General features: G+C 48.9%; 1 protein-coding gene across 1 annotated transcript in view; it reads left to right on the top strand.

Annotated features, from left to right (window-relative positions):
- The window catches only part of tns1b (tensin 1b), a 129324-nt gene that overhangs the window by 84074 nt on the left and 29583 nt on the right, over positions 1 to 15667 (top strand). The window contains exons 15-17 of the mRNA XM_062533604.1: positions 1695 to 1824; positions 1928 to 1993; positions 2080 to 2196. Coding sequence (XP_062389588.1) covers positions 1695 to 1824; positions 1928 to 1993; positions 2080 to 2196 — 313 coding nt within the window. The remainder of the gene's footprint in view (positions 1 to 1694; positions 1825 to 1927; positions 1994 to 2079; positions 2197 to 15667) is intronic.

Raw genomic sequence — 15667 nt, 5'->3', positions numbered from 1 at the left:
AGTTTCATATTTGAAATACGGTCATAAAAGCTGGAGGAAAGGACTGCTGGCTTGGATCCTACCTCCATTTACAGCCGTTCATTAGTGCAAAATACGCTGGCTGTAAAACACTCTGTCAAGGGGGGGCACTTAGACTTCCCCTCCAAGAGCATGCAGAAAATATTAGCCTCCCTCCACCAAAACCGCTGTTGCAACATGTGCGAGTGAAGCCACTGATTTATTAGCAGTGGTGCCCTGTGTAGCATTTCTGACTGATGAGCCAGACAGCCAGGGCACTTAAGCCATCACCTCCAGTCATTTTCTGCTTGCATTGTGCTATTTATTTCAGGACCCAACTTTCTAAATTGTCCTTAGCCATCACAATGTTGTCCAGGCTGATCTATAAAGAGCACTTACCTGAAAGTGGCTCAAGTTGGCCTGCAGTCAAAGGGCAGATGTGGCATCCAATCCCCATATATTATGGAAACCTCAACAGTAATGGATTCCGCTGGACATTTCCTGCAGCATAAGATCATTAGACATGTCTAATACATTCTACTTCCCCTTAGGAATTTGAAAGTGTGATGCCATAGTCTTAATTTAATCAACTACGGATACCAATAGCCATACATACAAGTACATACTTCTTAAAACATTATTCACTATCATGAACTAGTGTGCAAGATATCTTGAAGACATCATGGTTTGCTTCTCTCAGACATTAAAAAGCCCTGTCTCCTCCTCAGTGGGAGTAGCGCAGCAGCAGCGTGTGAGGCTGTGTAATGGCCGTGGCCACCGCAAGATGTTTGGCCATCTTCCTGCACGTCCGTCCTCAGCCGTGCTCTGTTTGTTTGGCTTCAGTGTCTGCGAATAGCAAACCTGTGTATTCCCAGCCTATCTGCCCCCGGTCTAAAGAGCTTGATTATAGCTGTTCTGGCCTATATGATGTGTGGGATAAGATTTCCTTTATTGCCTTGAGGCATTTTTTATTTCTCCACATGGGTCTCTTGGAGACTGCTAAATCTCACATATGCTGAAGTGACATGTTTGGCACTAGCCCCCCACACAGCATGTAACAGAGACGAGACACAGATGATCCAAAAAGCTATCAGCTAATCTAATCAACCCAGCTTTATGCTGTTCCATGTTAGCAACTGCACTGAAACGTGAGTGTTTCTTGTTAACATAAACTGTTGATCTCCTGCCATCATTTGGAGGGTATATGTAGTTGTAATGTCCTAAGCAGCCCTGGGCTAGCCACAGTTAGCGTGCTTCACATCAAGATTTCTTTTCCTTTTTTCCCCCTTTTAAATTATAGAGCTAAATATTCCTTTAGTACCTGTAAATGCTAGGTCCCTATAAAAGGGAAAGTGGATTGTGCCAAACCCCAGACTGCTGGGGAGGGATGGCGGCATTTCCTCTGCCGGTTTTAGTGAGGCTTTAAAACGCCTGTGTGTGGATGGCAATGGGCTGGATAATAATCCTTTTGTTTTCTCTCTCTGTCTGGAAACATGCTAGCTTGTTTATGTGTGTAGCTAAACTGGATAACAGGACCTTGAAAATGTCAGTGAATGACTGTCTTTATTGTGTTGCTGCCCATTCTAAAAGGTTTAGCTTTATTAACTTGCCCATTAAATCACATCCGCACATTCATTAGGCAAAGTGCACAGTTTGATGATAATCTTATCCTTCTATGAATCTAATTTACTTCACAGCTCAAGTGCTATCACAAGCGTTTCCGAAGTACCTGCAGAGATGTCATTTTCCGGGTGCAGTTTCATACCTGTGCGGTGCATGACCTGGGAATTGTCTTTGGAAAAGATGAATTGGATGAGACATTTAAAGGTATAAACAAGTGCATGTAGTAGGCCTACTAGCTGATTTGTCCTCATTTATCACTAGTTTCACTAAATATTTTTTGTTCTCGCTGTTGTGTTCTGGATTGTAGATGACAGGTTTCCTGAATATGGAAAGGTAGAGTTTGTGTTCTCCTTTGGACCAGAGAAAATTAATGGTAAATGGATATTTTTCACTCTCAGATTTTCTCTCATATTGAAAATAAATGCCCATTTTAGAGCTTGTTCTTACTGGATCCTTCAGGTATGGACCATCTCGAGAATGGCCCCTGTGTATCAGTGGACTACAATACCCAGGACCCCCTCATTCGCTGGGACTCCTATGAGAATTTCAATCAGCGTTGTGAGGACTCCATGGATGGTGAGTGCTGCTGTCGTAATGAAGCTGTTGAGGGTGTGGGATCTCCAGTGTCAATGTCAAGAGGCTTCAGGAGCGTGATTGTTAACAACAACTGGGCCTGTGTTGGTGTCTTCATGCATGAGCTTGTTATTGCATACAGAACTACAGCATAACATATTTGTTACATGAGGACTCATGGCACAAATCACTGGAAAATCAATACCGAATAATTCAGTGCATTATATATGTAGAACTTTTCTCAAACATTCTTACACATGGAGTTTAATGAAGTTTTCAGATTTTCGTCCATATGTAAGTGCACAGATTTTACTTGCGAGGAGCAATTTGTTTTTGGAAAGTGCAATCCGTAATAAACATTACAGACTTAATCCTTTCTCCACGCTGCCCTTTCTCTAAAACACGTGGAAAAATGCGAAACTCAACCCCACATGACCTTCTGAGTCACTGGCCCACCCACGAGGCTCCCTCCACACCTTCCCCCATTCATAACTCCACGCCAGTAAATCATCCACTTCTAAGGAGCCTGTGGCTTCGGCGTGGGCCGCAGATTGAGCGCGGTGCACCCTGGGATTGAGTTATCTGGCGCGGCGCTGTTTGTGTACGCCGCTGGTAAGCTGTTGTGTGGTGACTCTTGTCGGAGCGGCTCGTCGGTGTTTCGTGCGAGTGTGGTGCTGATTGAATCAGAGGCGTAAATGCTGTTCACAGGGCTTCGTTCACGCGTCTCAATAACCCAAAACATGCACCGCCGAGGTCACTCTCAGTTCATCCAGGCCCTGACTGAGGAGGAACTATGGAATCTCTTTTAGCTGACAATCTCATCTCATCTAATTTCATGATCTCATGCAGAACACATCAGCAATGCACCATTCAGAAGAGGCCCATTTCCTCCTGACCTGCTCAGAATAGGAGTAGCATGTATTTCCATCACTGGGGCACAAGAGTGACATGACTCTAAGCCCTAAAGAGGGCTCTCGCTCATCCAGACACTTTGGAGAAAGTGCCGTTCCAGTGTATTACTAGTGCAGTTCCTTCTGTCAGAGAACATAGGCTACTCTCTGTGGCTGACAGCAGAGGTCTCAAGATGGACAAAAAGGGCATTTTGAATTCAGGCCGGCACAGAGGGTCTTGTCAGATTGGAGTGGGAGTGAATTACTGGATGTGTACAGTGTCTCCTGCGGTGGTTTATTTACAGTGCAGGCCAGGGCACAGAATGTCCGTATAAGGCTCACAGGCACACGCTTGTCTAGGTGGACTGGTAATCAGCGTAATCTGTGAAGTGACCTTTAAGAGGAGATAAGGACCTAAAGAAGTGCTGGAAGGACACTGAGCAAACAGTTCATACAGTGCCACTCTATCTGGCCTCTCTCCACTGTCACTGACATCCACCTCTCAGAGGATGCACTGTGTGTGTGTGTATGTGTGTGCGTGTGTGCGTGTGTGTGCGTGTGTGTGTGTGTGTGTGTGTGTGTGTGTGTGTGTGCCACTCTCCAACGATGTCCTGCATGTTTCCTTGACCACAGTGTTTCAGCGCCACCCAGTTTTCTCAGCCTTCTGCCACACTTCCTAGAACTCCAGCATTCTGATGGCTTGTGTGAAACATTCCAGCCTTTAGCCACGGACACTGGCTCTCAATCACTGGTCTTAAAGAAATGGTCACTCTCTGACCAACCCTATCTATTCAGGAGGCCCAAAACAGCTGCTGCGTGTGCAGAATTACAGTCTTGTCTCAGATTCCAGTCACTGAAATATCCTATATTGTTTTCACTATTTTCTTTCGGGATTGTTCTAGTGACAGTGGGAGTGAACAAATAACTGACATTTTGGGATATGTCAGTATTGTCTTTTTATACTCCCCTTGTTTACTCAGATATGCTTGGAAAGAGTGGCGTGTGTCTTGTCGAGGAGGTAAACACACCCACAGTCTCTGAGATGGTAATTACTTTTGAAGTGAAATTTTGGCATGACCCCTGCTCTCTTACAGGACTCTGGAAAGTTGAGATGCTCCCAGGTCATTTTGGTCACTGCAGACCCTCTCCTCCTGTCACTCCAGGCTATCTGAGAGGTCCCGCCATAAAGTGGCCCTACCTTTGACCAATCGGTACCTTTAAATAGGCACGGCAGAAATAGGGAGGTGTTGATCTCCTTTCTGGCACCTCTTGTAGTGGGGGTGGGAGGAAACCAATCTGCCCACAAACCCCCGGTTGGCCTGGCTCAGTCTGGCTTGCTGGTCAGAGAGGCATAGCTTTCCCTCATCCACAGCCCACTGCAAATGTGTCCAGCGGGAGATTGCAGTTGTGCAGCTTGTGTGCTGGGGGAACATGAGTGAACATGGCAACCCACACAGAGCAGAGCAGAGCAGAGCGGCGAGGTCCCATGCTCCACGGGCAGCCAATGGTGCTGAACAGAAAGGGCACATTTGCACATGAATTCCAACTCGTATCGCACATTGACAAACAGTCCCATTCAAGCGTTGGGGCCAGTGAAGTGATTCCGGAGAGGAGATAAGCAGACAGACGTCATGCCATTGTGCCTCGCCATGACTTCACTTTGCCAAGCTTGAAGCCTTGCCATTTGAAAAATGAGTGTATTTCAAGGAGAGAGAGAGGGAGAGAGAGACAGAGAGAAAGAGAGAAAGAGAGAGAGAGAGATTGCGAGTAATAGCACAACAAATGAGACGCAGGAAATTCTGGTGTTTGGAAAAGCCCACCGCAATTAAATGTGCTCTCTGCCAGCTCAAGGGCTCATTAGCCCGCCTTGACGAGGTAATTAGTAAGTCTAACTGCATGTTTTCTTTAAAACGTGCCCAGAAAACAGAATGGCAGGGGAGCGGCGCAGCCAGATACAATGCCCCCACTCTGGAGTGTTTAGTCTCCAACAGGGGAAGTACGGACGGAGAGTGAGCAGGAACTCAATGGCTATTGGACTCCTGTGATTAGTCTGCAGAGAAAAGAGCTCGCTCATGACTGCAGCATTGAGGGGAAGGAGCGAGCGAGCGAGCGAGGGCGGAGGGGCCTGAGAGCCGAGGACCAAAGCCTCCCCGCACAACAGAGCAGGTCAATACAGGCCGGGAGCACATGGCGGGGAAGAGAGAGGAAAAACAACAACGCTCACGGAGGGCGGATCGACCCGTGAACTGCTTTTAATCTATTTTCATCGCTGCTTGTTTTGGTGGAAAACAGCACCGTTGACAGACCAGATGAATGGACCTGACATATCTTCTCTTCTGTAAACTAAGACGCAAAAGCTGAGGATAATAACTCCAATTGTCTCCTGAGCCTCATATGTATCTCATCAGGTCCCAATACTCACCACAATCAAAACAGGCCTCGTTACAAATGACTCAGCTTTAGCGAACGCCTGCAGCAGATAATGATGATGAATGGCAAATCCAGCATGACACAGTAATAGCTCGGTTATAGATGTCTTATCTGGCGCTCGTTGCCTTGACCTCAGATTCAGCCTTGGTGCGCCGCAGCTGCCAGAGGCAAGGCTAGCCCTCCGCAAGGTCAGTCTCTGGCCTCTTAGGGTCCGTCGTGTCCGCTGAACCTTGCCTGTCAGGGTGTTTATCTCAGCCAGCTGACAGCTATACGGCCCGTCACTCCAAGCAAAATGTGTTCCTGGAGTGGACAGAACAGCTCTCTCCATATATAAGCTATAATATCTGCCCTCAGAGAGGAGACCACCGTACAGAACACTGCAATCTCTATTATCACATTTCCTTTGGGACATCATATGTGTTGTGTCCTTGTTATTCTCTGTTTGGTTTACAGCCTTGTATGGAAAAATGGGTTCTAATTACCAATCTAGTCACCAGAATAAAATTGCTGTGTAAATCATTGAATTCAATTTCAATATCTCATTCAGATGTTAATGAAATGCAGCTGGCAAAAGTGGCCAGAATTGAGGCAGTCATCTGTATAATGAAGGCCTCCACTCTGATAGCGGTAGACAGCACAGAGCAGGCCAAGCCATCCCCATAAAAGCAGAATGTTTTGTGATTTGGACTCTGTTTTCTGGCAGGCTACTGGCAGGTTTCTGGCGATGGCTGAGGGGGGGGGGGGCTCTTGTTTACCCATATTTGACCAAGGCACAGCCCGCAGCATTTCTGGAATAGTTGTGAGTGCGAAGCGTGGCGACAGGGACTTGGGATTAGGCGAGGAGGGAGCCGAGATGCGCTGACAGTCAGTGGGAGCGGCGAGCCCACAGCTCCAGCTCTAGAGCCAGCCTCTCTCTTCCCAGCACTGTAAAAGCCCTTTTTGTTGTCTGTCACTAGAGGGGGAGCCAGTCGCTTCAGAGCTGCTGCCTGTCAGCCAGTCACACACACTCACACACACACACACACCAGTTGAGCTCCTGCAACAGCTCTAGAGGACTGGACTGCTGTGTGAGGGGGGAAAGAGCACAAGAGGTGGGACACATTACAGCAAGCTGGGCAGATGCTAAGGTATTTCTCCTTTCTCCTCTCCGTCTTTTTACAAACATCAATTAAAGTATCTCTTTCTACTTAGCGCCTGACTTGGGCTCTTACTATGATTTACAGAACGTTTCCAAAGGCCAAGTCTGTTTTCTCTTCAGCGTTGCAGCTAACAAGATATGCCGTATGAAAATGTGTCTTTGTGATTGCTAGTGAAAGTGAAAAGTAGCTCTGATTTTGGCTCGCATATTGTTTGAGCCCAGCGGCTTGTGTTTGTAGACACTAAGAGTAAGTTGACGGCCAAGGCGCCGTATCGGATGGCCTGGCCTACGCTTATTCTGACTCTCTCTGGCCGAGGTGTCGGAGTGTAATTACATCATCATCAATAGCCCCGCTTCTGTGGAGCCACAGTGGAGCTGATCGGGGAGAGCAGTGACCACACCAGAGTAAATGTTTTCTGCTGCTCTTGCAGCCTAAATGATCACTTTGCCAGGCTGTGCTCTGGTGGTTGTCCCATTTACCAAGCGGAATGCCTTGACACACACACACAAACACACACACACACACACCAATACAAACACACACTCATACACATGCACACACACACACACACACTTTCTCCCTGTTGTAGACATGCCGGGCACCGCAGTGTTTGTGTAGCGTTTGGGCAAGCAGCTGTGCGTCGCGCAGCCCCATTAAACTGTGTTTGTGTGGGGAGCCGGGCGAAGGAGTAACTCTAACATAAATAAATGGGCTCACAGCAGACGGGTATCGCTGGCTTCAATTAAAGCTCTCTGGTGACGGATGGCGAGCCATGGCAGCAGGTTTGCTCTCCCACTGCTAATGCTAATTACCCTGTGGAATTTATGCCTGCATTTATAACTCAGGTTTAATAAGGGAACCAGAATGATGGGCTCTTTGGGTTTAGGGCTAATCGCTCTGCTAAAGCAGCTCGGAGGGCATTTATCACTATGCATGCCCACTGTGAAGCTGTGCTGGTTTAGAGACCATGTAGTATCATGGATTGTGGCGTCGGGGCTGGTTAAAACAACAGTCTGGTGTCTGTTCCACTCAGATGCTTTAGCAGGTTGTAATACAGTGGGACAAGACTGTCAAAGCGCCAACAGAACCCCCCTTCTCCTGTATTTTAATGGGGCCACCTGTTAACACATGACACCAAAGGTGCCCACTTTTTACTTTCCTCTCATGCATCGTTAAAGAGCGGCTTGTTGACATGTGTGGTCTGGCCGAGGTCTTAGGAGGGGAGTATTTGTTTGTTTTGTGTTTGTTGGTTTCTTTTTTCCAACCCTGTTCCCCTGGGTCTGTGCAGTAGCAGCACGATTCCCATGGTATGGCATGCAGAATGCTCTCCTCCCACCCCTGGAACCCCAGCTGCAGAAGCGCCCCCTCCCCACACCCACCCCCTCCCCAGCTTTGGCTCTGACCCTAGGCTCTGACAGGAAGCTCGGAAGTCTTGTCCGACTCGACTCTGAGCTGCTGCTCCATGCCTGGACAGCAGCTTGTCTGTATCACAGAGCACAGTGTCTCCCTAGTGTCGGCGCTAAGTGTTAGCGTACTGTAAGTGTAACTGTAGCACATTGATGCATACTTGTGCTCTGTGATAATTGAGGAGCACACACTGTGACATTCTGTACTGGTGCACGTGGGCGTGTGATGGGCTAGCATTTCTGAGATGCTCCCTGTGTGCCGCTTTGAGCCACAGGAGCCACACTCACTTCTGGTGTTGAATGGACTCGAGGTTTTTGAGTAAATAGACGTGGCTTCTGTCCCGCTGTCTGTCGGGGCTTAGTGGATTAAACTGCTTTGAGTCCAAACGCAGACTGGGAGTTGCATAACAGCAAGTGGCCGATCTTATCGGAGGCTGCCCCCCTGACAAAACAGCGCTGCTGCCCGGCGGAATTGATGAGTAGCTGTGCAAACAGGGCCGGTCCGGCGGGCACGGCACCAACAGACTCGCTCTTCAACCGCTCGTTGTGCTCCCATACGCTCTTGCCTTGGAGCGCCGGCGCGGGAGCCGTATGGATGGACATCCAGAGGCACAGTGGGTACAGCAGCAGAGAGGTCAGAGTGTGCGCTAAAGGGGACGTGTGACCTTTGCCCTCTCACCCACAGCTTGGCTCCAGCTGCTCTCCAGACGGGCCCGGCTCAGCTGCGCATCTGCCCGGCGGTGGTGGGGAGGGCCGCGCTGTTTGTCTTGGCCTTTAACTGCTTCTGGGAAGGACATGGAGGTGGACAGCAGGGAGGAGCTCCTTCTGCACCCTCTCTCAGAACTCTGCCCCCCCGCCCCCCCTTTAGTCGTACCCTTTGCTTTTAATAAGACGTGACGGACTCGTTTCGCTGCATTCCTCAGGACCTCCGCACATACTTCACCGCGGGTCAGATCGTCCCCCCTAAATAGCACGCGGTGACCTGTGACAGATGGCCCCAGTGTTGATATTTACGAGCCCCGGCCCTGCTGGTGCTGGAGTGGCCCAGCCTGGGCTCCGTGCGCTCTGGCACTGGAGGAGATAGAGCAGGCCCAGGGGAGGGCTTGCACAATCGGCGCTTTGAAACGGAGAGAGGCAGTTAGCATTATCTCCCCCTTTCCTTCCTATGCCGTGTCACTGGGTTCTCTCTCCTTTAATGTAGGGGCTCAGGCGGGGGAGCACAGTACGTGCAGTGCCATGAATACGCTTCTGCAGACTGATAATGTGCGTCTCCATGGCCGGAGGCGGGAGGGGGGAGGTGAATATTTCCAAGGCTGATGAGTTTCTAAGCACGGCACTTTTTGAGGCATGTCTGGGTTTAGTGGTCTGCTGAAGTGGATCCATTTTGGAGCAAAACAATGACAATGCTGATTCACTGGCATGTCCACGGGGCAGTCCCAGTCACATTGGGGGTGACCCAGTGAAAGGGATGATTGCGACGCTGTCTGCTAGATGGTCCGGTAATTGCTCCCAGTAATTGCTGTCTTGTGGCTGAAATAACGAGGCTTTCAGTGGCGACAAAAATCTGCATGAATTAGCATGCACAAGCAAATGGGGCAGTAAACTTTTTTAACCTTTCTTATTTACAGTAAAATTAGCAATGCCACACAGCGCGGTTTGGTTCATCCCGACTTGTAGTCAAACTGTAGTGATGTCAGAAGTACATGAAAAAGATATTTTTACTCTGGTTATTCAGATGTTCCATTGGACAATTTGGCTGTGACAAAGAATGGGCTGCTTGCTGTTGGCCCTTGGGAGCGAGCCTCTCTCTGGTTTGGCCACTATGAGATGAATGGCTAGTCACTCGTCGCCAGGCCCACTGCTGACCACAGCCAGCCTCTGTGTGCTGATCAAAGTGGCGCTCCCAAATCCGCCCCGGGCCCAAATCCCAGCACTTTCTTTTCAGAGGAGCTTGATTGTTTTTCCTGTGACGTGACGTCAGCCGTAATGAAACGCTAGGTCCGGAGCACAGCCGTCTACGAACGTCTCGAACTCTCACACCGTAAAGGACAACCCAGTGTTTTCAGCAACATCCCTCCACAACTCATAGCTGCACAAGCAATTTGTCCTGTGTTCAGGCTGTTGGGTTTGTGAGACGTGCCGCAATAGCCTGTCATTAAGCCTGTCAATTGTGCAATTGTGCGCAGGGAGGTGTTTAATTGGGCAGCGGCGAGTTGAGGCTGCCTAATTGGTCATGAGGCCTTTGACAGACTCAGTGACGTGTGGAGGGGCAAGCGCTGAGGGCCCGTCTGCTGGTGGACAAGAGACAGAGAGAGTCAGGGCCTTTTTGCAGCATTTGGTTTTTCGAGCTGAAGGGATTGGCAGTGATGGGGCAGAGTTGGCTTCAGCTCGGAGCGGGACGGCAGTGAGTGTGCTCTTCTGCTCTCTCTCCGTCTCAGCTGTGATTACCTGAACGCGCTCTCACTCATCTGTCAGGGCCGTCACCTCAGCACTTAGACACATCCTGAAGGCTGTCATCTCCCTCCACAAGAACAGTTCCAAACCTTCTTGATTCATTTTTAATGAAGGACTCTTTTTTTCCTCTCTACTTTTGAAGCCATCCATTACGGCAAAGTGCGTTCCTTTGAAGAAGCACTAAAAGCCCATAAGCACAAACACAGCAGCCTCTTCTTTTTTTCTGTTTTTTTTTTTGGTAAGGGGGGGTGTGGGGACTTTTTCTGTTCCTTTTCATTTCAAAGTGCTTACTCGACAAAGAGGCTGGCCAGCTTTGCTGCAGTGCCAGATTCACACTGAGATAGATTCCTCCGCTGCTCCTCATCCAGGCCCCACTTCCCTCCTGTCTCGTCCCAGCTCCAGCATCGGCTGCCCAGCTCCCAACACAGACCCCCCCCCCCCCCGCCCCCCCTCAAGAGACGCCTCCGGATGAGCACGCTAGCACACAGCCAGAGACAGCGCTCACTCTCGCTCGCTTGCTCGTAATCAGTCCACCCACCCAGTCCGTCCACCCAGCTTTATAACGCTAATATCCGCTTATTACGCCTACCAGTGCAGGCACACCTTCATTTCCCAGCAGCTCTGACGCCTTTTAAAATACCGTACCAGCCACAGGAGCTGGTGCCTCTTTCTGTTGCATGATGTAACACAACACAGAGACTTCTAGAAGTTGTTTTCAGCTCCGGTTTCTGATACCAGACACTTGAAGTAGTTTTTAGTTATGTATGTCAGTGATGCCCCTTTTGTCCCACGGAGAGGTATCAGTATGAGTAAGTGCCTATCAATAGGAGCTGGCAGCGCTCAGTGCTGAGGTGGATGGAGGAGCATGCAGGGGCTGTTTCCCAGGCTGGTGTCAGGAGCAGGTGGTGCTGAGGGGCTCAAGGGAGGGGGGGGGGGGGGGGGGGCAGTGGTCAGATATCCACACCTCATTCATCTGTCATCCCTAACACATCCTAAATCACTCTGACGTGGCCTATTACAGGCACACACACACACACACACACACACACACAGAGAGTCTCATTCAGAGAAACTCAGTGTAAAATCTAAATCTAAAAACATTTCTTATAATATAGATCATAATAATATATATTTCTGTGACTCTCCCTGTGCTGTTATCTTTTTACCAATCTCCGGATAACGAATAAATGGTCACTTAATCCCACATTGCTCATTTTTGATCGCAGCTATCTAGAGGCAGAAGTCTTGTGCCCATACTTGGGCATGCAGTCCATGTTTGTTGATTTGTTGTTGCCATGCATTGCAGATGTCATATGTTGGCTAATCATATCCATGACACCTACATAAATAACAAGGCTCTCTCCCTGTGCGCTGCTTGATTAACTCTTATAAACTAGGACTGATGACTAAGGCAGATTTCTCATCAAAAATAGAGACAGGCTAATCTTTCAACACTTTAACAGCTCCACATAAAAGGAGTAACTATGTCTGTATTTGATTGAGGTCATTGTGCCTGTGTATACTATGTGTGTGTGTGTGTGTGTGTGTGTGTGTGTGTGTGTGTGTGTAAGAGAGAGAGAGAGAGAGAGAGAGAGAGAAGAGAGACACAGACAGACAGAAAGAAAGACAGAAAGAAAAAAGAGAAAGAAAGAAAGGAAGAGGAAGAGAGAGAGAGAGAGAGAGAGAGAGAGAGAGAGAGAGAGAGTCATGAATCAGACTAGTTAGCTGTGTATGGTGCTCCTTGCTCCTGCGCGATGTCTCTCTGCATAGGTCTCTATTCTAGAGGTGCATTCTTCGCGTGTGATTTCATACATCTGTCGGGGGAACCTGTCAGCATTCCTGACACCGTGCCTAACCTTTCCACCCGCTGCTGCTACCCGCTGGTTAGCTCATGCCACGCCGTTTGCCCCATACATCACACAGACTCATCAGCATGCCCTCCTCCTGTGCTGTTTATGAAATGATTATAGCCGCGGGGCTAAAAACAGGTGAACCTGAGCACAAGTGTCTCAGTGGCCATGGAGGAGCTCTGTTGCCACAACACTGGGACGCTGCTTTGTGGGGTGTTGTGTCAGGTGGATGTGATGGATTAATGGTGGAGGTTCCCTGACGCCGTGGGCTCTTGCCTCACCTTGGTGCTGTGATCCTGGGGATTCAGTTCTGTGTCTGCTTTTTACACATGCACTTAGAGAATAGAGACGTATGGTGCTATGTGAGAAATGGCTTTGTGGTATGGCTCACGCCCAGTGTGCATCCGCAAGTGGTCGCACCATTCACCAGGTATTTATCATCTAACAGGCAAGGCAGGAGATCTTTTTCAGCCCAGGGCACCTATCCGTCTGTGTATGTTATACATGTGTCTGGCTCTGTGTGTGTGTGTGTGTGTGAGTGTGTGTGTGTGTGTGTGTGTGTGTGTGTGTGTGTGTGTGTGTGTGTGTGTGTGTGTGTGTGTGTGTGTGTGTGTGTGTGGTGGGGGTCTGTTACCAGGAATGGCCCTTACTCACCTCCACCACAGCTCTGCTCTATATGAGTAACAGTCTGGACACATGTGGGCTAACTTCCATCAAGCCCAAAGTAGATGGTGACTCGTCAAGTGTTTTCACCCATACTCTTCATTAATGATCACATATATGTCCAGACTTCTATCACTCCTGTCTTGTTAAGCCAGAATATGCGATATAAGCAACAAGTTCAGTTGTAATTCTTTGTGGTCACTCAGCTTGACCATTAGGAAGACTAATGGTTTCAGTAGGCGCTGGGCCAACCCTGGTGTCCTTGTGGACTACCTGTGGGTATGAGGTAATGGATCAAAGGGTCCAGTTAATGGCTGAACTATTGACTGGCCTGGAGTGGACATCAATTGAAATGAAATAAGATACTGCAAAGCTGTGGGAATGTCAAGCTAAAAAAAGCTTTGTTAAGTAGACATATCACAAATGTATACTGCCACCCCCCCCCCCCTCTCCCACACACACACACACACACACAAATGTCAACTGCCACCCCCCTTCACACACAAACACACACACACACACACACACACACACACACACACACACACACACACACACACACACACTCGTGAAACACACACTGCTCTCCTGCTGTGCTTGTAAATAATTGCCATTACCAAGGCGAAGGTTTCTTATCCCATCGTGACATGATCAAAATAGTGCTCAGGTTTTTTCCGCTATGAAAATTACAGTCCTACAGGACCGCAGAGACTTGTTTATTGCTTGTTTTCTTCAATATTTTGGAATGCCGAAAGTTTTATAATTCTTTTCCTTGGTTCTCGGTAGACAGTCTTGCTATTGTACAGGCTACTGTTGCTGTTGATGCTGTTGTTTAGCTCAGTTAGAGGTTAGAGGTAGCCAGAGAGAGAGAGTCTGTCTACTGTCCCACAAGGTGAGTAAACAGCACAGCGTTGTTCACTTCCCTCTGCATATTGGGATGATGATACATGCAGCTACTCTGATTGTTTATTTGTTCTGAAGGTTTGATGGAAAGTGGTGTCTTGTTTGAACAGATGCGGTAGACAGGGCTCAGATGCTTTTTTGCAAGGTCATTGTGAGGGACTTTTGTGGTGTGTTTGCGTGGCTTATTTCTTAAAATAGCCTCTTTTCTTTGACTTTTTCATCCCCCCTCTCTCTCTTTTCCCTATTTACTGTTTCTCTTTTGGTGTGTGTGTGTGTGTGTGTGTGTGTGTGTATGTGTGTCTATTGGGTGTGGGCCCTCTAGAGTAGGCACAGCTTGCCTTTATTTTCCACTAATTCTGATCGCTAGTAAAATGTCAGCCATTGGAGTTTGTGGCTCTTTCCATTGCATGTACATTTGGGATGGGAGCCTGTGCTAGGCGGAGCTCATTTCCACCACCCTCCACCCTCTCCACCTTCCACCCACACTCTCTCTCTCTCTCTCTCTCTCTCTCTCTCTCTCTCTTCTCTCTCTCTCTCTCTCTCTCTCTCTCTCTCTCTGTGTGTGTTGACTTTAATGTGAAACAGTCAGTATGTAACCTGGTATTTTCCCTCTGCGAGCATGTTTATCTGTTTTCATGTGGCCATTGTGTCCACACATCAATATGCATGTCTAAGTGTGGCATGGGGTGTCACGCTCTGTTAAAAATCATGGGGAAAAGGAGAGAGAGAGAGAGAGAGAGAGAGAGAGAGAGAGAGAGAGAGAGAGAGAGAGAGAGAGAGAGAGAGAAAGAGATTAGCTGTAGGATGTGCCATGTGTAGCTGTCACAGCTGGGGAGAGGCTCTGGTCACACCCTTTTTGTGTCAGCTAGGGGGAGGGGAGACCCAGACAGAGAGAGGAGGAAAGAGAGAGAGTGAGAGGGAGAAGAGGAAGAGAAGGAGAGAAAGAGAGTTGTGTCAGTCCTCTCAGCTCCGGCAGCACTTGAGGCTGACAGTATTGAGGAGCAGGAGCAGGAGGAGGAGGGAATGTGTGTGAGCCAAGGCTACTCCCCCTCCTCTCCTTTAGCTCGCTAATGTTCAGCCACAGAAGCTCCCTGCTGAAAGGCACGGGCACTTTTTAAAGAGCTTCTCACGTCCACCTCCCACTGGATCTCTGAAGCAAAACAGACACTGAGGCAGGTAGGGGCATCTTGTGTTTGTCTCTTTTGTCCTACAAATCCTGCTTGTGTTGCTTGTGCTCAGTTACTCACAAAAGTTTGTGGGAGTTTGTTGAAAGTGCTTTGCCATGTGTGTAGCATCTCAGCTATTTATATGGCGGCTGGACTGTGATGATGAGGATGTTGATGTGTATTGAGGAGGGTCATGTGCCCTGGCACAGCGGGTGATATGATGCAGGGGGACGTGGCCGAAATAGCAGGAGAGCTCCACTTCCCAGACTGAGGTGTGTCACTTTCCATTCTTGATGCGGTCACATGAAGAGGGAGCGAGACGCTTGGAGACGCTGCAGCCATAAAACATGAGAGTGTTGGCTCACGGGGAGCACGGCGGGCCAAAGGTCTTTAACCTGTTGTGGAGCGCCGGTGACGGGCGTGTGGGGACTGGGTGGTGTTGGGGGGGGGGGTGGCTGGGTGAGGATGACGGGACTGATGGGTGTTGCTTGTTTGGGTTTTCCGCTCTCTCTCAGAGCCTGGCCCCTCCTCATGCGCTCCTCCTCGTGAGAACACAACGCTCACAGGCGACGC

Source organism: Sardina pilchardus, chromosome 4 (genome assembly GCF_963854185.1).
Source record: "Sardina pilchardus chromosome 4, fSarPil1.1, whole genome shotgun sequence".
In the NCBI taxonomy this organism is placed as follows: domain Eukaryota; kingdom Metazoa; phylum Chordata; class Actinopteri; order Clupeiformes; family Clupeidae; genus Sardina; species Sardina pilchardus.
Note: the sequence above shows the minus strand (reverse complement) of the source record. Positions and strands in the feature narration are given on the sequence as shown.